General features: G+C 33.4%; 1 protein-coding gene and 1 pseudogene across 2 annotated transcripts; both read left to right on the top strand.

Moving 5' to 3' along the window:
* Nucleotides 1-702: 702 nt before the first annotated feature.
* Nucleotides 703-8006, top strand: LOC148196479 (uncharacterized; annotated as a pseudogene).
* An 8784-nt stretch (nucleotides 8007-16790) lies between these two features.
* On the top strand, nucleotides 16791-18626 carry LOC124842095 (xyloglucan O-acetyltransferase 1-like). Of its 2 annotated transcripts, none has more exons than XM_047318503.2 (2): nucleotides 16791-17036; nucleotides 17411-18626. In XM_047318503.2, exons 1-2 carry the CDS (start codon nucleotides 16892-16894, stop codon nucleotides 18487-18489), a joined length of 1224 nt encoding a protein of 407 aa, XP_047174459.1. In that variant the 5' UTR covers nucleotides 16791-16891; the 3' UTR covers nucleotides 18490-18626. The 2 variants fall into 2 exon arrangements, with proteins under 2 accessions (XP_047174459.1, XP_087950644.1); XM_088094518.1 differs by having other exon boundaries at nucleotides 17402-18626.
* Nucleotides 18627-19074: the final 448 nt, after the last annotated feature.

The raw sequence follows: 19074 nt of genomic DNA, 5'->3' as shown, positions 1-19074 counted from the left end.
GATGCCAAGCTTGGGGGACCCGTCCAATATCGATGGATGTATTCTATTGAGAGGTACTTGGGAAAATTGAAGTCTTATGTGCGTAATAAGGCACAAGCTGAAGGCTCAATAGCTGAAGGCTCAATAGCTGAAGGTTACATGGCTGAAGAGTGCTTAACCTTTTGTTCTAGATACTTAGATGGAATTGAGATTGTGTTTAATAGATTGCGCCGTGTTAATGATGAACCAAGCATTGGCTCTTGTACTGTAAGCACTTTATTCCCACCAATTGGAAAACCAGTTGGAGGTTTCACTTATTTCACTCTATCTGCAAAGGAAAAGTTACAGGCACATCGTCATATCCTAACAAATAGTGCCATAATTGACCCATTTCTTTAGTAAGTATTTTCACTTTATCAATTCTATTAATTAGTCTTTTATTAGAAAGTAACTGTGTATAATTTGGACACTTCGTGTAAGGAATTTAGAGACATTATACGAAGACAATTGAGAAATCGGAGTCGACAATCATCTTTGATAGACAAAAGAGTTCATAGGGAATTTGCAGATTGGTTTTCCTGTCGTGTACGTATATTGGGTCCATTGATGATTGGTTTCATTCTGTGCTATAATTGATAATTGACTTGGATATGTTATTCTTTTTCCTTTTAGATAAGGAATGACTCAACTAGCCTTCACTCAACTGATTTCAAATTCTTAGCCATGGGTCCAATTGATATTGCAAAGCGATATAGTGCCTACAATGTTAATGGATTCAAGTTTAGGATCTTGGAGCGTGACTTATGTCTTAAAACACAAAATAGTTGAGTGTTTGGTACATTTGGGACAAGGAGTTATGCAAGTTCTAGTGATAATCAAATGCAATTTGGAGGTGTGCCTTATTATGGTCGATTAGTGGACATAATTGAAATAAACTACCATGGTCGTTTCTCAATTGTGTTGTTCAAATGTATGTGGGCTAATACAACTACTTCTAGGGGGATTGTGACTGATGAGTTGGGATTTACAAGTGTATGTTTTGGACGCTTGATTCATATCGGTGATAATGATGATGATGAACCATACATTCAGGCATCACAAGCACAAATGGTATATTATGTAGATGATGAGTTTGATAAAATTGGTGCATCCCTGTACATATAAAGCCTAGAGACTTGTACAACATGGGTGAAGATGATGTTGACAACTTTCATGAATGTGAACCGTTTCAACAACAAAACTTAGAAACATTATTTCTAGATGATGAAAGAAATATACCATTAACAAGGTTTTAATTTTAATTGTTAGTTATTATATATGTTGTTATTCTGTTTATTTTCTTCTTTATTATATTATATATAGGTGGTTTAACTTTTATTTATGTAATTGTTTGTAGACCACTTGAAGATGAAGAAAATGACAATTAAGAAGGAGACAAAACATCATACAGAGCAAAGTGCCTCTCATACATGGGGTCATATTGTTAATCATCCACCAACAACTCAAAGTGTTGTTCCTCAAGTCCAATCATTTCCTTCTCTATCTGCCCCACAAAAAAGTAAGTTATTATATATTGTTTTATATAATAACTTAGACATGTATGAACAATTAGTTATGTCTGGCTTGATATGGTATGAAGTTTTGAGGAAGCAAATATCACCTGCCATCCTTTTAGTTGTGTATGTATTGATATGCTAGTATCTTTCGTGCTTTCATAAAGCTACCAAACAAGGGAAGGATCATACTCATCAGTCCCTAGGCTAGTCTCTATGTATATTTCATCTTTTGAATCACTTTCCTTGTTAGTCTCTCTTAAATATAGTTCTGGTTTTATTATGGCTATTTCTAAATATTAATATGGTTGTTTCTAATGAATGAGTTTCATCTGTTTTTGGATATTTTATATTTTTAACATTTTATATCTGTTTTATTTATATTTATACTTGAGGAATTAACTCACCTCTTCCAAACTGTTTGAATGAAGTTGAATCAGTCTGTATCAGAATCAGAAGATTAGCAGCAGTAGGAGTGGAGAAAATATCAGGATAGAGTGACCCTAGTAATGAATGCAGTGATGTGTTAAGTTGGTTATCAAAAACATGTAGTAATGAGTCTCCATTCTCATTCTTGTCTTTTTCTTACTTCTCCAGCTGCATGTTTTTAATCAGAAGTATTTAAAATCAGTCTTTCAATTCTTAGTGTAACTAAAGTTTATTCAAACATTACATTGAAATTGTTGGTAGCAATGGTTAGTGGGGTATGGTACTTTCATAAATATCTCTATGGCCTGAAAATTTATAGTTATTTCGGTGGGTTCTATCAACTACGTGAATCCCATTAACTAATATCAACATATCATTTATTTGATGAATCTCTCATACTAGCAAGAGAGTCTTTTAAAACCAAACATGAAATGTATTTGAACACAAAATTATGAGATGGTTTGGGGAAGAAATTGTATTATAAAGCAGAGGGATTGTTTTTGTACTTTGCAGCTTAGTGGAAAGTGGAAAGACAATCTAAAAAGGTGTCCCAGATCTCTTAAATGTTTTATTTTTGTATTTGTTTTAAACTGTTAGATTATAAAACGATTTTTATTTTTGTATTTATTTCAAACTTTGTTAGATTATAAGGGTGGCTGCTTTGATGGAAAGATTTGGAAAAAGGATATATTTGTAAATAAAAATAAAAATTTGATCTATCACTACATTTTCGGCGGTTTTAGAGAAAACCCTTGGAAATAGGGGGTGGTTATAAGAAACCCTAGCTATTCCTGGCGGTTTCTACAAAACCCCGATTATTTCCGGCGGTTTTTCAAAAACCCCTAGAAATTGCGGCGGTTTCGTATAAAACCGCCGGTAATGTTTAGCGGCGCTGCTTTTACCAGAGCTTAATGAAACCGCGGAAAAAGAATTTTTCAGGAGTTAAAACCGCCGAAAACGCTAAAAATAACTCCTAGAAAAATTATATATTTTTGTAGTGTATCACTTGTTTCCAGAACTATAGAACATATTGAAAATGTTTAAATAATGTCAACAATATATATTAAAATGATGGCAGGATATGTTTGATGACAAACTTAAATTCCACTGTTTTTATGATTGAGAGGTATGTTAAAAATATTTCATAGGAATCTACGTATTTAATTAGAGGTTTGCACAGTTAAAAAAATTAAAATTCATCAGAAAGTTAGTAATTAATACATTCAAGAGAAATCTACATATTAAAATTCTCAATTAAAAAATAATATAAATATAGTTAAAATATTATTATTTTAAATTATAATCTAAGTGTATTTTGTTTTGTAGTGTCAAAATATCATTACTTCAAATTCAAATTTCCTACAGTGAGATATTAACGTAGGTTATGAATTAACTTCACACTCCACTAGTAAAAAAATAATTCCATCACTAGTAAAAAAAGGATTGGAAAGCGCTATATACGCTTCGGTTTAAGCAAACCCTAAGCGTATAAAAGCGCGGTGGCAGAACCGTAAATAAAGCTAACATATATGCCTTGGTTGCTCCAAACCCGATGCCTAAAACATGATACTAAGTGATGACAAATTTATGAACACCGAAAAACGGCGCCAAAAACTTGTTTAACCCTCGGCAAGTGTGACTGAATCGTATCAAGTAATAAACTCGGTAAGACCAAGTATCGTTCTCCCAAAGGACTCACGACCTAGTTAGTTATATGATTTGTTGATTATTTAAGACTTGTGAATAAATTCTTGAAGTTTCAAATGCAAAAGACAATAAGTAAACATGTATGCATGAGTTTTGATCAATGGAAAAGAGGAACACAAACACTTGAACGAATTAGATGGATGAGTATGTTGTTGGGGTAATCAATTTCATCTTATCCACTCTCATATACTTTTAGGAAGTCATCATTCTTTTCATCAATGTTAATGCCACTCTCTAAATCACCTTGCAAGAAGGCCTATCCTTAATTACGAGTTCATACAATTCCTAGCATCCCTAATAATTAATTCTGAAGCACAGAAGCTTAAAAGCAACCAACCCTCATATTCCTATGTCTAGGCAATATGCTATTGGGAGAATTTCCCCGGATCTAGATTTCCCCGTACATTGCCATATCGACAAAATCAATAATCATGACATCGAATGAGTTAAACAATGCATGCTTTGAGAAAAGAGGAAAAACCCTAACTAATGATGAAAGAAAGCATGTATCTCAAATAAGATGTTTAAACATAAATTCCATATATGAGAACTTCACAAGATTACATTGATTCCCCAACAACAATACAAAGTTTAGTTCACCATATTCATGGTGAAACTAGATGAACAATAATGAAAGAATGAAAGAGATAGAAAAACCATAGAAAGAAAAGAGGAGAGCCGTCACCATCTCCCAATCTACCCCCAAGGAGTGAAAAGTGTGTTTCTGCTTCCTCCCAGCCAAAGATACAAACCCTAGAAACACCTAAAGCTTATATACTATTCGTAAAATTACAGAAAAGTGGGCCTAAGTGATAACAGTTGAAAAACTGTTATTTTCATGCTTAAAATTGATACTAAAAGCAACCTTTAACACTTAGAAACTAGCTTGAAATCATGCTTTTGGTCATATTTTTAGAAATAAGAGAGCTGGATAGGTTTATGCTTGATTTCAGTGTTTTTGTGCAGGTTTTAAGGTAAATTTGGTGAAAGAAGTGAAGAAGGATAGAGATGGAATCAGAAAAGACATCAAAAAGTGCAAAAGGAGAAGCCGCAACTGCCGCTCAGCGGCAGTTTACCGCTTAGCGGCACTCAGGCAGTCACGTTGGATCCGCTAAGGGGTGAAAAGGCCGCTGAGGGGAGAAAAACAACTCACGCACTTACCGCTGAGCAGTAGTTTACCGCTGAGCAGCACTATTTTTGGGCTTGGGCCTAATTTTCTGTATTTTTAGAATAATATATAAGCTTTAGGACGTCCTAGGGTTTGTATCTTTGGCAAAGACGAAGCAAACACTCTCTTTTCCATCCCTTGAAGGAAGGTCTTGGATGCTCAGGCTACCTTCTCCTCTTTCTAGGGTTTTATCTTTCATTCTTTCATTATTGTTCATCTAGTTTCACCATGAATATGGTGAACTAAACCTTATATTGTTGTTGGGGAATCAATGTAGTCTTGTGAAACTCTCATATATGGAATTTGTGTTTTAATGTCTTATATTAAGGTATATGCTTTCTTTCATCTTTAGTTAGGGTTTTTCCTCTTTGCTTATTGCTTGCTTTGTTTAACTCATTCATTGCCATGATTATTGATTTTGTCGATACGGGAACGTACGGGGAAGTCTAGATCCGGGGAATTTCTCCCAATAGCATATTGGTTGCCTTTAAGCTCCTGCACTTCAGAACTAATTACTAGGAATGCTAGGAATTGTATGAACTCGTAATTAAGGATAGGCCTTCTTGCAAGGTGATTTAGAGAGTGGCATTAGCATTGATGATAAGAATGATGAATTCCTAAAAGTATATGAGAGTGGATAAGATGAAATTGATAACCCCAAGAACATACTCATCCATCTAATTCATTGAAGTGTTTGTATTCTGTTTTTCTCCATTGATCAAATTCATGCATACATATTTAATTACTATCTCTTGCATTTAAACCTACAATCAATTTGTTTTTAAGTCTTAAATAATCAACAAATCATATAGCTAACTAGGCCGTGAGTCCTTTGGGAAAACGATACTTGGTCTTACCTTGTTTTATTACTTGATACGATTCGGTCACACTTGCCGATTGTTAAACAAGTTTGTGGCGCCGTTTTTCGGTGTTCATAAATTTGTCATCACTAAGACCAAAAGAGTGCCGCTCAACGGTAAACTACCGCTCAGCGGTAAGTGCGTGAGTTGATTATTCCCCCTCAGCGGCATTTTCACCCCTCAACGGATCCAACGTGAGTTCCTGAGTGTCGCTCAGCGGTAAATTGCCGCTGAGTGGTAGTTGCGACTTCTCCTTTTGCATTTTTTTATGTCTTTTCTGATTCCATCTCTATCCTTCTTCACTTATTTCACCAAATTCACCTTAAAACCTGCATAAAACACTGAAATCAAGCATAAACCTGTCCAACTCTCTTATTTCTAAAAATATGATCAAAAGCATGATTTCAAGCTAATTTCTAAGTGTTAAAGGTTGCTTTTAGTATCAATTTTAAGCACGAAAATAACAGTTTTTCAACTGTTATCACTAACTCGGTCTTACACCAAACCGTGTTACCAATGAGGAGCATTGGTATCTTGAAGCTACTGTGAAGTTTTGATGATGATAAAAGCTGAAGAATTGAAGACTCTAAGTACATCTTTGTTAAATGCATTTTGTAGAAACAAATGTATAGGATAAATTGTAATGATGTAAAAACTCTTAGAAGTTTTCGTATTTAGTGAGTCATTGTGCAAATAATCGATTATCAAGAGGAATAATCGATTATCACGAGCCATTTTTAGAAAAGAGTTGCTCACGCAAATAATCGATTATTACATAGAATAATCGATTATCACTGTTTCATTCAATATTGTCCAAGTCTCTGGAATAATCGATTATTCCTCAAGATAATCGATTATCACATTTTGAAAACCCCATAACGGACACAAATAATTGATTATCACTTATGATAATCGATTATCAGTGGCAGTTGGGAGATGTCTTTTCAGTTTTTGTCCCTGCACGAAACTAGGTTTATAAATAGAGGTCTTCACAGCTCTTAGAAAAAAACTTTTCAATTGAGAGTATTAGAGCTTTGTGCCTAAGGGAAGCTCTCTGTGAGTGAAAAGGATCTATGCCATTTTGAGAATACAGTTTGTCTGAGGAAGTTCTCAAAGTGATAGAGTGCTCTTGCCTGGTCTTGTGAATAGGAGAAGCTCGGGCTTTGTGTGTCAAAGGTCGGAGTGGTTCTCTTCAAGTTGGCAAGGTGGTCATCTTCCGGTTCGTTCGTCGAAGGAAGGTTTTATCTATCTGTTTTTAGTCACTCTTATTGTAATTTGTGAAACTGATTTTAGTGAAAACGTTAATCACTTTTTATAGTGATTAACAACTGGAGGTAGATTCTTTTGAATCGAATCAGGACAAAAATCCAGTGTGTCAATTTTTCTACTCCCTATACTCTTTACTGTTTTATGCACATCAACTGTTTGATAAATTTTCTTTAAGAAAATTAAATTTCTAAAACAGACCATCTTATTACGAGTTTGATTGAACACGCTTTCCGCCTTATTAATTTATTACGTTGCGCGACTCTATAACGGTACCGATTGTTCCAACAAACCGAAGCATAAACCTACCAGCTGATGTGACTTCCAGCCTCTGATAGATGTTACTAACTCAGTTTCCACGAAACCGATGCCTAAAGGAACCTACGAACTCGGTTCTAAGCAGAACCAATGCATATGTCTCTGCTTCAGAGCTGCCACCCACCTGCCAGACATGACTTGCCATGCTACTAACTTGGTTCTGATGAGAACCGAGGCATAAAAGTCTGCTCCACTGCCAACCTCTAACGTACACGGTTTGTGCTTCGGTTTCGTTGAGGAACGATGTTGTTTCTTGGTTTCAGCTGGTGTTTATGCACCGGTGGGCTTCTTGACCGAGCTGATAAGGGTGTTATGCCTCGGTTAAGTGAAGAACCGAGGCAATAACATGTTTAAATTTCTTCCGCAAACAGAACCACCTTTGTTCATCTTCTTCTCAGCGCGAGTTATAGAAACCGCGAGCTACAGAAACCCTGGCTACCATCTCCGTTTGCTTCCATCGCGTTTGCTCCCATCGCCGGTGATCGTCGTTTATCGTCGTCTCCTCCTCTCCGTGTGGTCACCACCGCCAAGTGCTTTGGTGTTTCCTCCGCTTTTCTTCCATCTCCGCCGCGTCTCAGTTTTGGGTGGCTGTTGCGTCTGCCTCTGCTTCCATCTCCGTCGCCGGTGCTTCCATTTCAGTCGCGGCTTTCAGTCTCGCCAAGCTTGCTGCCACGCTCCCAGGTACTTGATCCTAAAAGTATGTCCATCTTCATTGCTTGTGTATAGGTCATTCATCCAAATCATTTGTGGTATTGATAAAGAAAATTTGGCATGAAAAAGGAGCACGTAGTTAACCAAATCAATTCATTGCTTGTGTAGAAAAGTTATGCTAATTATTTAAAGTGGATGAGTCTCAGTTCACAAACACTTTTATAAAAGTTAAATCAAGTTTAAAGTTTATTTTCTAACAATAATATAATATTTATCTATCATTACTTATGATATGTAATGTAATTGAATATTTAAAAAAGGTTAATTAGAGGTGAGTTATTCACTCTAGAGGTGTTTAATAATTCCCTCTTTTATGATATAAGTTCAGTTCAAACTAAATGAAAGAAAGGGAAAATATACATACTCTCCCATGATTATTATTGGTTGAATTTTTCACTGTATAGAAATGGAACTAAAGGTTTAAAAGTGACCAAAACCAAGGGAAAAATAAAAAATTGCGGAAGCAAAAATGAAGCCTCATTGATTTATTTCTATACATTTTGTTAATTCTCTTGTTTTGTCTTTTATTACAACATTAAGATAAGGCAAGAAAAACGAACAGTGAGTAAGTGGTGACGGATAAGGAAGAATTAAGGATCAAAAGCAATGAATGCTCCACGTGTGGTATGAGATAAATGTGAGGGTTATTTTAATGTGTAGATTATTATTGCTTGTGTAGAAAAGTTTATTATTGATAAACTTGATTTAATTAGAGATATATATTCTTAAAATTTTATGATATGCTTGAATATACTGTTTGTTGTTGTGAATTAGCCTTAGTTTCCCGTTTAAGATTCAGTACAAAAATTATTTACTATCTCCATATTTTGTTAACAAACGTACTTTTTACAAATGAAAATAGAGGAGATGGTAATAATAATTTACAAGTATTGAATCTTGAATTGTCCGGTTGGACAGTTTAAGAAGAGTGATAACTTTTTCATAGTTTATTATAACATATCAATTTTAATATACATGTCTTAAATTTCACGAAAATTTGTCGTTGTGTTTTGTATTGATCTTTGGGTGCATATTTGATTGTGATTTATAATCACTTTCATTTCGTGTAACCTGAAGACCAATGCGAAATGTTGGCAAAATTTCGTGAAATTTAAGATATGTTGTTTAAAATTGATATGTTTAATAAACTAAAAAAAGTGAATCTTCTTGAATGGGATAGGGTCACACCTTGAATACAAACACGATCAAAGTGATCATTCAAGATTATTGAAATTGTGTAAACAATTTCAGTAAACATGATTGAATACGCAGAAGCTTTTTCCGAAGCGCATGTGTATGAAACGATGTCCACTGATGCGGAGACTCCTTTGTATGTGGGTTCAACTAAGTTCACACGGTTGTCAGCGGTGGTAAGGCTCATGAATTTAAAGGCGAGTAATGGATGGAGTGATAAGAGTTTTACAGAATTGTTGTCGTTGTTGAATGAAATGCTGCCAGATGGAAATACGTTACCCAATCGTAATTATGATGCAAAAAAAATTCTTTGTCCGATGGGTATGGAATATAAACGGATACATTCATGTCTGAATGATTGCATATTATATTATAAAAAAATTCAATTTTTATGTCAAAGATCCTGCGTCTGACCATTGGTATATTGCTCTCCAAGGAAAAAGGCAAATTGAAGATAAAGAAGAGAATCTAAGTAATCTTCATATCGCTGAAACCATCCATTTAAAACGACAATAAATTTGGATGACGACCCTCTAATTGATGATATACAAGAAATACGAGAAGATCACAATGAGGGAATATATATATTTAACATATAAAATATTTACACAAACATGAAATTCATACATAATCATATGGATTGGTCATATATATATATATATATATGACCAACCCATATGATTATGTATGAATTTCATGTTTGTGTAAATATTTATGGCTTTGTTAAATAATATATGTTATTTTATAAGTGTTTTATTTATCTTTCATCTTATTTATTGTGACAGATATATGGCTGAGTCACCTCATTCGTCAGGCGATAAAGTCCCCACCACTTCTAGACGGACGAGAGGAGCAACGAGGTTACGACAGCTTATACTTAGAAGAAATGCAAGTGAGAGGACACCTATCATTATTGACGTGGTCACTGGAGTTGCATCTGGCCCAAATGCAGATGTATTTAGGTCTTACCTTGGAGTACTAGCACGTGATCGTATCTCTATACTTACTCCATCCTTTGACCATGTTTCTGAGGCTGATCGGAATCTCATCTGGCAAGATCTATTGGTAAGTTAAGCAATATTGCTCTAAATTCTATATTCATTATATTGATAAATCTGTATTGATATAAGGTTATTACTTTCTTTGTTGCAGATAACATTTGATATGCCAAACGTCGAGAGCTTAAGGAATAGGTGTTTATTTGCAATTGCAGAAAGATTTCGAGGGTTTAAGACAAAATTGAGGTCTAGATATATATTTGGACCAAAAAGTAATGAAAATCCATGTTCCAAATATTCAGCAATTGACGAAGAAAAATGGCGTCAGTTTGTAGAGCTTCGTTCATCCGAGGCGTGGCAGGTAAGTGCATTAAAATCATTCAATTCATCATTCATAATTCTCTCCTATGACAATTGTTTGATTTTGTCACAGGAAAAAAGTTCAAAAGCACAGGGAATAAGCGCTCGGAATAAAAATCCACACCTAGTGTCTCGTGGTGGATATAGGAAGCTTGAAGAAAAAATAATGAAGCAGAAGTCAGATAGTAGACTTTCACTTTCTGAGGGTGGTGACCCTCCTCCTCCTCCTTCACCACCATCTCGGCACGAGAAGTAGAAGTTAGGCCGTATAAGACCATCGGGCTCCTACACTTCCGAGTCTGCTAGAGAAATATCTGAAAGAATTGTAAGATGTAATTTCTTATATTTTTACATTAATTTTGTTATATATATTACATAGATCTTTCTAATTATTTTGAACTTTTGTTATGTGACAGGACTCCTTGGTTGAGTAGAGCTCCCAAGGTCAATTCACACAAGAAGGTCGTTAGGATATTCTTGCCACAACTATTGGACGACCTGAGCACCCAGGACGGGTGCGTGGTGCTAGGACTAGCATAGGCGTACGACAGTTTTTTGGGTCTTCCTCGCGTCCATATTCATACGAAAAGATGAAGGAGGACATAAGAAAAGAGATGATGCAGGAGATCACAAAGAAGGTTCGGGCAGAGTTGTATGATGAAGTTGCTGAAATGGTTGCGCGCCAGTTCCAGCAGCATTATGAGGATTATGGCAATCGTCCTCCGCCATCTCTTGTAGCGGAACATGTTGTGCCCCCTACAGGTAAACTTATTTATTTTTGGTTACTGATTTACTTTTTGCATAACCTAACATTTAATTTGACAGGTAGAAGCGGTAAAGGAAGTTGTTCAGCTGCCGGTGCCCCAGGGGACGACATGGATGAAACTCGTCCATGTCAGTTATATATTCTTTCTGATACTGGGACCATGCTAGTGGCTCGTGGTACAGTTTATGAGACAGCCACTGTAGTGCATGGTGTACAACTTTCAGAAGATGAGTTCAAGGTCACGGTGGATGAAGTTGTCATAGCAGATGTCGTTCTTCCTGTGCCTACAGATGAGTTCTTCACTATGGAAGAAGCATTTAAGTCCTTTATCGCTTGGCCTAGATATTTGGTTGGTGATGTATCTAATCCCCCAGTAAACACTCGTACTATATACTTCTCAATTTTAATATTTACTTCTAATTGACGTTACAACATAACCATTTTTGCATTTAACAGCAGATAGGTCAAGAGGGAAGTCCTACACCGAAGAAGACTCATTTATCTGAGGATGACCCTCTTGGTGAGTTAGACGAGCTTGCTAAAATCATTTCAGATGCGCCGATGAATGTACACTGAGATTCTACTACATTTGGAAGAGAAGCTCAAATCCCATTGTACTTGCATCATCAAGATGTTAGGGAGCTTGCGTCGGGTAGAGAAGAAATTAATATTACACTCATTCAGCTGTGGATGATGTAAGTTTATGAAAAAAAATTTATATAATTTTATTTTATCAACTTACTTATATCAGATTATTTCTTCATTTTAGGTATATGTTTGATGTTAGTAACAAGAAGGGGTTCAACAATGTATATGGGTTCATTGACCCCTCTATGACTCATGAAAGAAATAAATTTGATGATATCCAAACATACATCACCACCTGCTTTGGAATGGGGAAGGAGATATATTTTCTCCCTTATATACATGGGTAAGTGAAGTTTGTTAACTTCAACACATTCATTTATTAATTTTGGTATATGATTCATAAGTTATTACCAATTTCAGGTGTCATTGGCAGCTACTTGTGATCTCCATACCGGAGAACACTGCTGTCTGGTTTTGTTCATTACAGAAGTCTCCTCCCAGCCCTCTTAGACATGTAGTAGATTGGTAAGAATCTCAATGTTTCGACTTTTTGTTATATAAATGTATGCTAAAGGAATTTTTTTTAATAGTTCCCTTGCAACACATATGATGTTATCTGGGAGATCTACTGCTACAGCTAAAATGCTTGCATGGGTTGCCCTTAAGGTTTGGTATTTTAGTCCATACTTTGTTACATTTGGTTCCATTCAAGTGATGTTACTTAACATTTTATAATTATGATGATATATTGTAGTGTAATACATAAACGGGGTCATATGAATGTGGTTACTACGTCATGTTTTGGATGATGACCATTATTCGTACACATTACACCAATGGATGGGAAATAGTATTATTTAGGTTTGAATTTTATTTTCCCTATAGTTTAGATTTCAAATACACTAATTGAAATCATTGTATTTTATGTAGAGATTCAATAGGACTGCTCCAATTCCAGAGAAGTCACTTCAACTTGTGAGGAAAGCACTGGCTAAATATGAATTCATTTATATAATAGTATGTAGTAGATATTAGGATATAGTAAGTTCTAGGTTTATGTTTCTAAGTTGTTTGATGTTTTTCTACATTATTATTCATTTAACTTTGTACATTACATTGATTTATGCTTCAAACTTGATTTATGATTACATTGGATTGATTTATGCTTCTAAGAAGTTGATTTATGAATCAATTGAATGTATTTATGTTTTATTATAATTTTCATTCAAAATATACGTTTCTGGATTATTCTGGACTGTTCTGGCTGTAAATATATATGCAGGTCTGTTTCTGTTGTTGGGAATGTTGCAGAAACATACCTCATTTTTTTAAAAAAAACAAGGATATATGTCTCGGTTCAAGTCAAAACCGAGGTAGAAAAGCACCTTATGGTCTCGGTTATAACCACACCAGAAGCATAAAGTTTTGCGAATGAGAAAAAAAAGGACTCTACTGCCTCAGTTCATGCTACAACTGAGGCAGTAGGGTGGGAAATACGGCCTCGATTCCCCTGAACCGAGGCATATAGTCCTACGAAAAAAAAAACCAAAAACTCTATTGCTTCGGTTATGGTTGAACCGATGCCATATCCTCTCCCTTTATGCCTCGATTCACACCCGATGTCAAAAGTATTACACTTTTTGTTTCGTCTGAATATGCCTCGATTCGAGAACCGCTGCCTATAAGAAAAAACAATCGCTGTCATTTCTCCTAACTGTACTAGTGCATTTAACTTAGTTTAATATGTTTTGGATTTAAAAAGAAGGAAGCTCTTAAAAATACGACTGACATATTTTAAATTATTTAAAATTTATAGACTTCGAATTACTTAATAATTGAAACCTATATTTGGACTAGAAAGGCTTCAATTATTTAGCAACTGAAACCTATGTTTTCCTATTTATTTAAAAATTATTATTATTTTAAAATATTTTACTTGAGTGTTAAAGATATACGTTTCAGTTTTCTGAATAATTCAAACCTATACTGAAAATTATGATTATGATTATTTTTTTATTGATTTTCTTCTAAAAATTAAACACGGAAATCAAATATAGAATTTGATAGCAATGATAGATGTCACAATAGATTTACCACAAAGTTAGTCTTTGATAAAACCGATAATAAAGAGTCACAATAAAAATATTCGACATAAATATGTTAATTTTTTATAAGATAAGTCAAGACCAAACATAATTCTCTCTTTACTAAAATCAAATTCAATATATAACTAAAAAATATTTACATCAACTTTTAATACCTTTTCATATAAACACAAAAGTTTAAAAAAAATTAAAAGTCCTAAAAGGAAATCCAAATCCAAAAACATAAAACCATAAAATTATAAACTAATTTCTAAACAAAAGCTCAAAGCATAAAAACACATAAACATAAACTAATTTTCCTAAGAACTATTATTTGAATGTCAAAGGCTCTCCTCAAATTCTTTTTATATGGAGTCATATGATAATCTTATATTATATACTCTGACTCATGAAAACAGGCTTCGATGGTTGGAAAACTATTGTCTAAATATTTCTAATAATTTTAAAAATGTCACTGCTATTTTAAAATATTTTATCTAAGTGATAGAGTTATAAACTTTGGTTTTTTTTTTTTTAAATCGAAACCTACACTTTGAGTGCATAAATTTCTTTGATATTTTATGAACCTAAAAATATGTTACAAATCGTATAATCCAAAATTCATCATTAAACAAACAATTGAAATGTGCATTCTAAAATATAGTTTTAGATTAAAAAAAATTCTTCTAAATTACACAATCTGAATTATATTAAAAAAAATTACATTTTGAATTACATATTCGAAAAAACAAACAAGAATGGAAACCTAAACCTCTCTTAACCAAACATGCATTAACTACCAATAACTCCATCAAAGCCAAACAAATTTTCAGAACAATAATGAGAGCTTTCTGTCAAATTCTTCTCCTTTGTTATGCAATTCCTTGAACACCTCCAAAAATGTCATGTGAGTAGCCTCCAAAACTAGCAAACTCCTTTAGAAAAGAATTCCACAAAAGGTAATTCCTTGAAAAACTTCTGCCACAAAGACCCCCAAAAATAGGTAATTCCAAGTAGTTTATCGTCATGCTTCCGTCCATTGTTACTGAGCTACTTCTTTTGGCATTTTGACAATCTGGACACCAATTTCCTCATAGAATTCAACGTCTTCAACTTACCCAAGTTATCCAAAGGCTGAAATGGAGAGATAGTTTGAGATTTATCCAAAGGGTGAAATAATGGCTTCTAGAAAATAACTTTTACTTTTTTATAATATAATTTAATTAGAGATAGTTTGAGATTTATGGATTTTACAGAAATGCAAGAAGAAAAAAAGGAGGTATAAGAAGAAACAGCCCACAGGATACCAAACAAACCCTACACGAAATAAGAAATTCAAAGACCATCCAGAGACTCAGATAATTTACCCATGTTCTCAACTCTTAAATACAAGGACCATAAATGAAAAATATTGGTTGTATTTATACTTATATACAACTATTGCATTAAATATATGCAATTTTTAATTATATATTCTTTAACTGTACATTACTTTTACTAAAAATAGTAATTAACGATACAAAGAAGAATAGTGAATAGTAAATGCGAGGTAACAATTTATACATTTTTAGTCTATCATTTAATTGGTAAACGAATTTTCTTTAGTTCTATATAAATTTGGGGACTAAAAAAAATTAAGATAAGGTTTTATTTTTTTATGAAAACGGTAAAAACATAACTTTATCGAATTAAAATAAAAATTTTAGTAAAAAATATTAAGTTACTCTTATTAAATAATTTAACTCGTTAACAGTTAAAATTTTTAATAAAATTAACGTATTATTTGCAGCTACAATTTTAATTTAACTAATCAAATAAAATTTAGTTATTTCTAACAATAATAATTTTAAAAACTTACGGATGTCTTGATCTCGAAAACATTCTATAAAATCATATTTCCTACTTAAATTTCTCATTTAAGAAAGATAAATGACAGAGATAACAATAATTACCTTCCTTTTATAGTTTACATGAATTGATAGATAACATCAAATTTGATTCTCCTATTTTGGGTTGCTTAAATTTGTGCTTCTACTCGGGCTTGTCTAAACCTTTGCGGTACAACACTGGTTTAAGTTGGGTTAAAAATAATTTTATTTATATTGTATAAAAAAACAAATTAGACTCAACTCATTTAAAAAAGATTATTTAATTATAAATATAATATTAAATCTATATTTTTTAATTTATTATATATTATTATGTTAAAATTTGGAATTGAGAATAAAAATATTATCAAAATTTGAAAAATATTTAATTTTTTAATTTAGATTTAATTAAGTTTTATGTTATTGACAAATTTAAATATTTTTAATTGAGTTTTTATTAAAAAAATTGGTTGTTAAATACTTAATTTTTATGTATTTTATATGTTATTTAATAGGATATGTCTTTTAATTTTTTTATTGAACGACGTGACTATTGTATTATTTCATTATTTTGTTTTATTATTTTAATATATTAAAAAATGTGATGATTTGAAATCAATATAAAATAATATTAATGATGTTTTATATTTGTTAAAGCATGAAGGTAAGAAAGAAATATGACGGTCAATTAACCAAAAAAATTAAAAAACACGGACTGAAACAAAAAGAATATAAAATTATTAAAAATTTAATAAACAAAAAACTTTAATAAGAATTCAATTAAAAATATTTAAATTCATAAAAATATAATATTTAATTAAGTGAATAAACGATATTTTTAATTTACTATGTACAGTTCATTTAAAATTTTACGTCTTACGTATGCAGTTTTTATATTTCATGATATATATATACATGAGTTCGGGGAGCCGAACCGACATGGACTATAGTAAAATCCTAGTTGAAGCGAAATCCCGTGCGTGCTTTACGTGAAGAGACGTTATCCAGAAAGACCAAGGAGCGAAAAAAGAGATTTAGTAGCATGAAGCTTCTACCACCCATTGGGTTGCTTTGCTTTGCTGTTTACTTTTACTATCTCTTTTTCATTCCTTCTCAACCTCTTCACCTTCCAAACGAATTCGTTTCCACCATCAACCAATCTTCTCTCTCAGCTTCTACACTTCCAGGTATCTATTCATTGCTGCATAATTTTGTCTCGTTAAAACTACATTCTCTTGTATAATTTTAATAAAACAGTTAATTAGTAACTTTCATTTTGGTTACCATCAAGTTTCTGAGCTTTCTGCAGTCATAACAAGACTGTCATCAGTTATATTTATCTATACTTTCTTGTAATGTCAAAAAACTCATTTAGATTTTCAGATGTTTGTGATTATCAGAATACTGTAACTACGGTAGCATCAGTCACTTGTTTTTGTGATTAAATTACAATTTCAGCTTAACTTTTATGATAGAAAACAAAAGTATGTTATAATTTTGTAGCATTTTTGGTTTCTACTCAGGCAATTAATGTAACTAAATTTTATTTTAGTAATGGCAGTAGATGAGAAGCTATGTGATTACTCCAATGGCAAATGGGTTCGTACCAAAAGAGGCCCTTTGTATAATGGTAGCAGCTGTGTTAAAATTTTTAAAAACCGGAACTGTTTATCCAATGGAAGGCCTGATTCGGGGTTCCTTCACTGGAGATGGAAGCCAAGTGAGTGCCATCTTCCAAGGTTTGACCCTAACATTTTTCTCCAACTCATAAGCAACAAGCGTGTGGCTTTTGTTGGGGATTCATTGTCCAGGAACCACCTAAGCTCCCTTCTTTGCATGTTGTCTACTTTTTCAAAACCAAAAATTGTTCACCACCGAGGTTCTCATTGGTGGCTGTTTCGTTCTCACAACGCAATGTTGTCCTTCTATTGGTCCCCATTTCTTGTGGAAGGTGATCAAAGAAAAAACCCGGGACCACATTATAACACTGTTTATTTGGATCGTGTTGATATGAGGTGGGCAAGGGATATTGATCAAATGGACATGATTGTGTTGTCCTTTGGGCACTGGTTTATGGTTCCTTCAGTTTTCTACGAGGGTGGTAAAGTTTTAGGGTGCATGAGGCATCCTGTTTCCAATTGCACCGTTGCTATTGGTTTTGGTGGTCCAATAAGAAGGGCTTTGAGGACTGCTCTTAATAGCATAATCGAGAGGAAGGTTGGTAAAGGAAATAATAGTTTTGATGTGATTGTAAGAACATATTCACCTTCTCATTTTGAAGGTTCTTGGGATAAGGGGGGTACTTGTTCAAAGACCAAGCCTTATGCAATTGGACAGAGACATCTTGAAGGGGAGGATGCCCAGATAAGAACGATTGAGATGGAAGAAGTGGAAAATGCTAAGAAAAGAGCCAAAAAATTAAAAGGGTTTAGGTTGGAGGTACTTGATGTAACAAAGTTAGCATTGTTGAGACCAGATGGCCACCCTGGTGCCTATATGAATCCTTTCCCATTTGCTAATGGTGTTCCAAAGGTTGTGCAGAATGATTGTGTGCATTGGTGTTTGCCTGGGCCTGTAGACACATGGAGTGAGGTTTTGGTGCAGATGATGAAACACATGGCACGAGTAGCGAAGGAGTGAAAGATATAAAAAAGTAAAGATGGAGAATGTTTTGTATTTATCAGAACCTTTGATAATAATTTGTCGTATCTTTTATGCAATTGGAACTTATGTTTATTGTAATGACAAATTATAAGAGGTTTGGTTTTCAACTACTACTGAAGTATCTTTTGCCAGCATTTTAAAATATTTGTATTCTTCTCCACCGTCAAATTGTAGGATGGATTTTGATCCTTCTATTAAATGGATTTTCAGCCATACTTTTAAATTGAATGAAAACCAGTAGAGTTTCTGAGGATAAATCCAAGTATGGCACTAAAAGCATCATCAATGGAATAAACATAACATCTAAAACCAGAGGAGGAATTTATTACACATATGGATGGACTAAATCTAGAGGTCCCAAGCCTCAGTAGGAAATTTTTTGAAAGATATTACTATAGAGAAAGAATACAGTATTTCTTTCTTAATAAGGTACATTAGTATACGTTATCACTTCATCAATTTTTTGTTGGAAGACGAGGTGATAGCATTAAAAAGGATTAAAAAAAATCTACGAATTGAGCAAATATGTTAATAAAGACAGTGATTATTGACAAATTAAAT

This window comes from Vigna umbellata, chromosome 7 (assembly GCF_029865625.1).
Source record: "Vigna umbellata cultivar VRB3 chromosome 7, Vumbellata_1.0, whole genome shotgun sequence".
NCBI lineage: Eukaryota > Viridiplantae > Streptophyta > Magnoliopsida > Fabales > Fabaceae > Vigna > Vigna umbellata.
The sequence above is the reverse complement of the archived record's forward strand: the minus strand, read 5'-3'. Positions and strand labels throughout refer to the sequence as shown.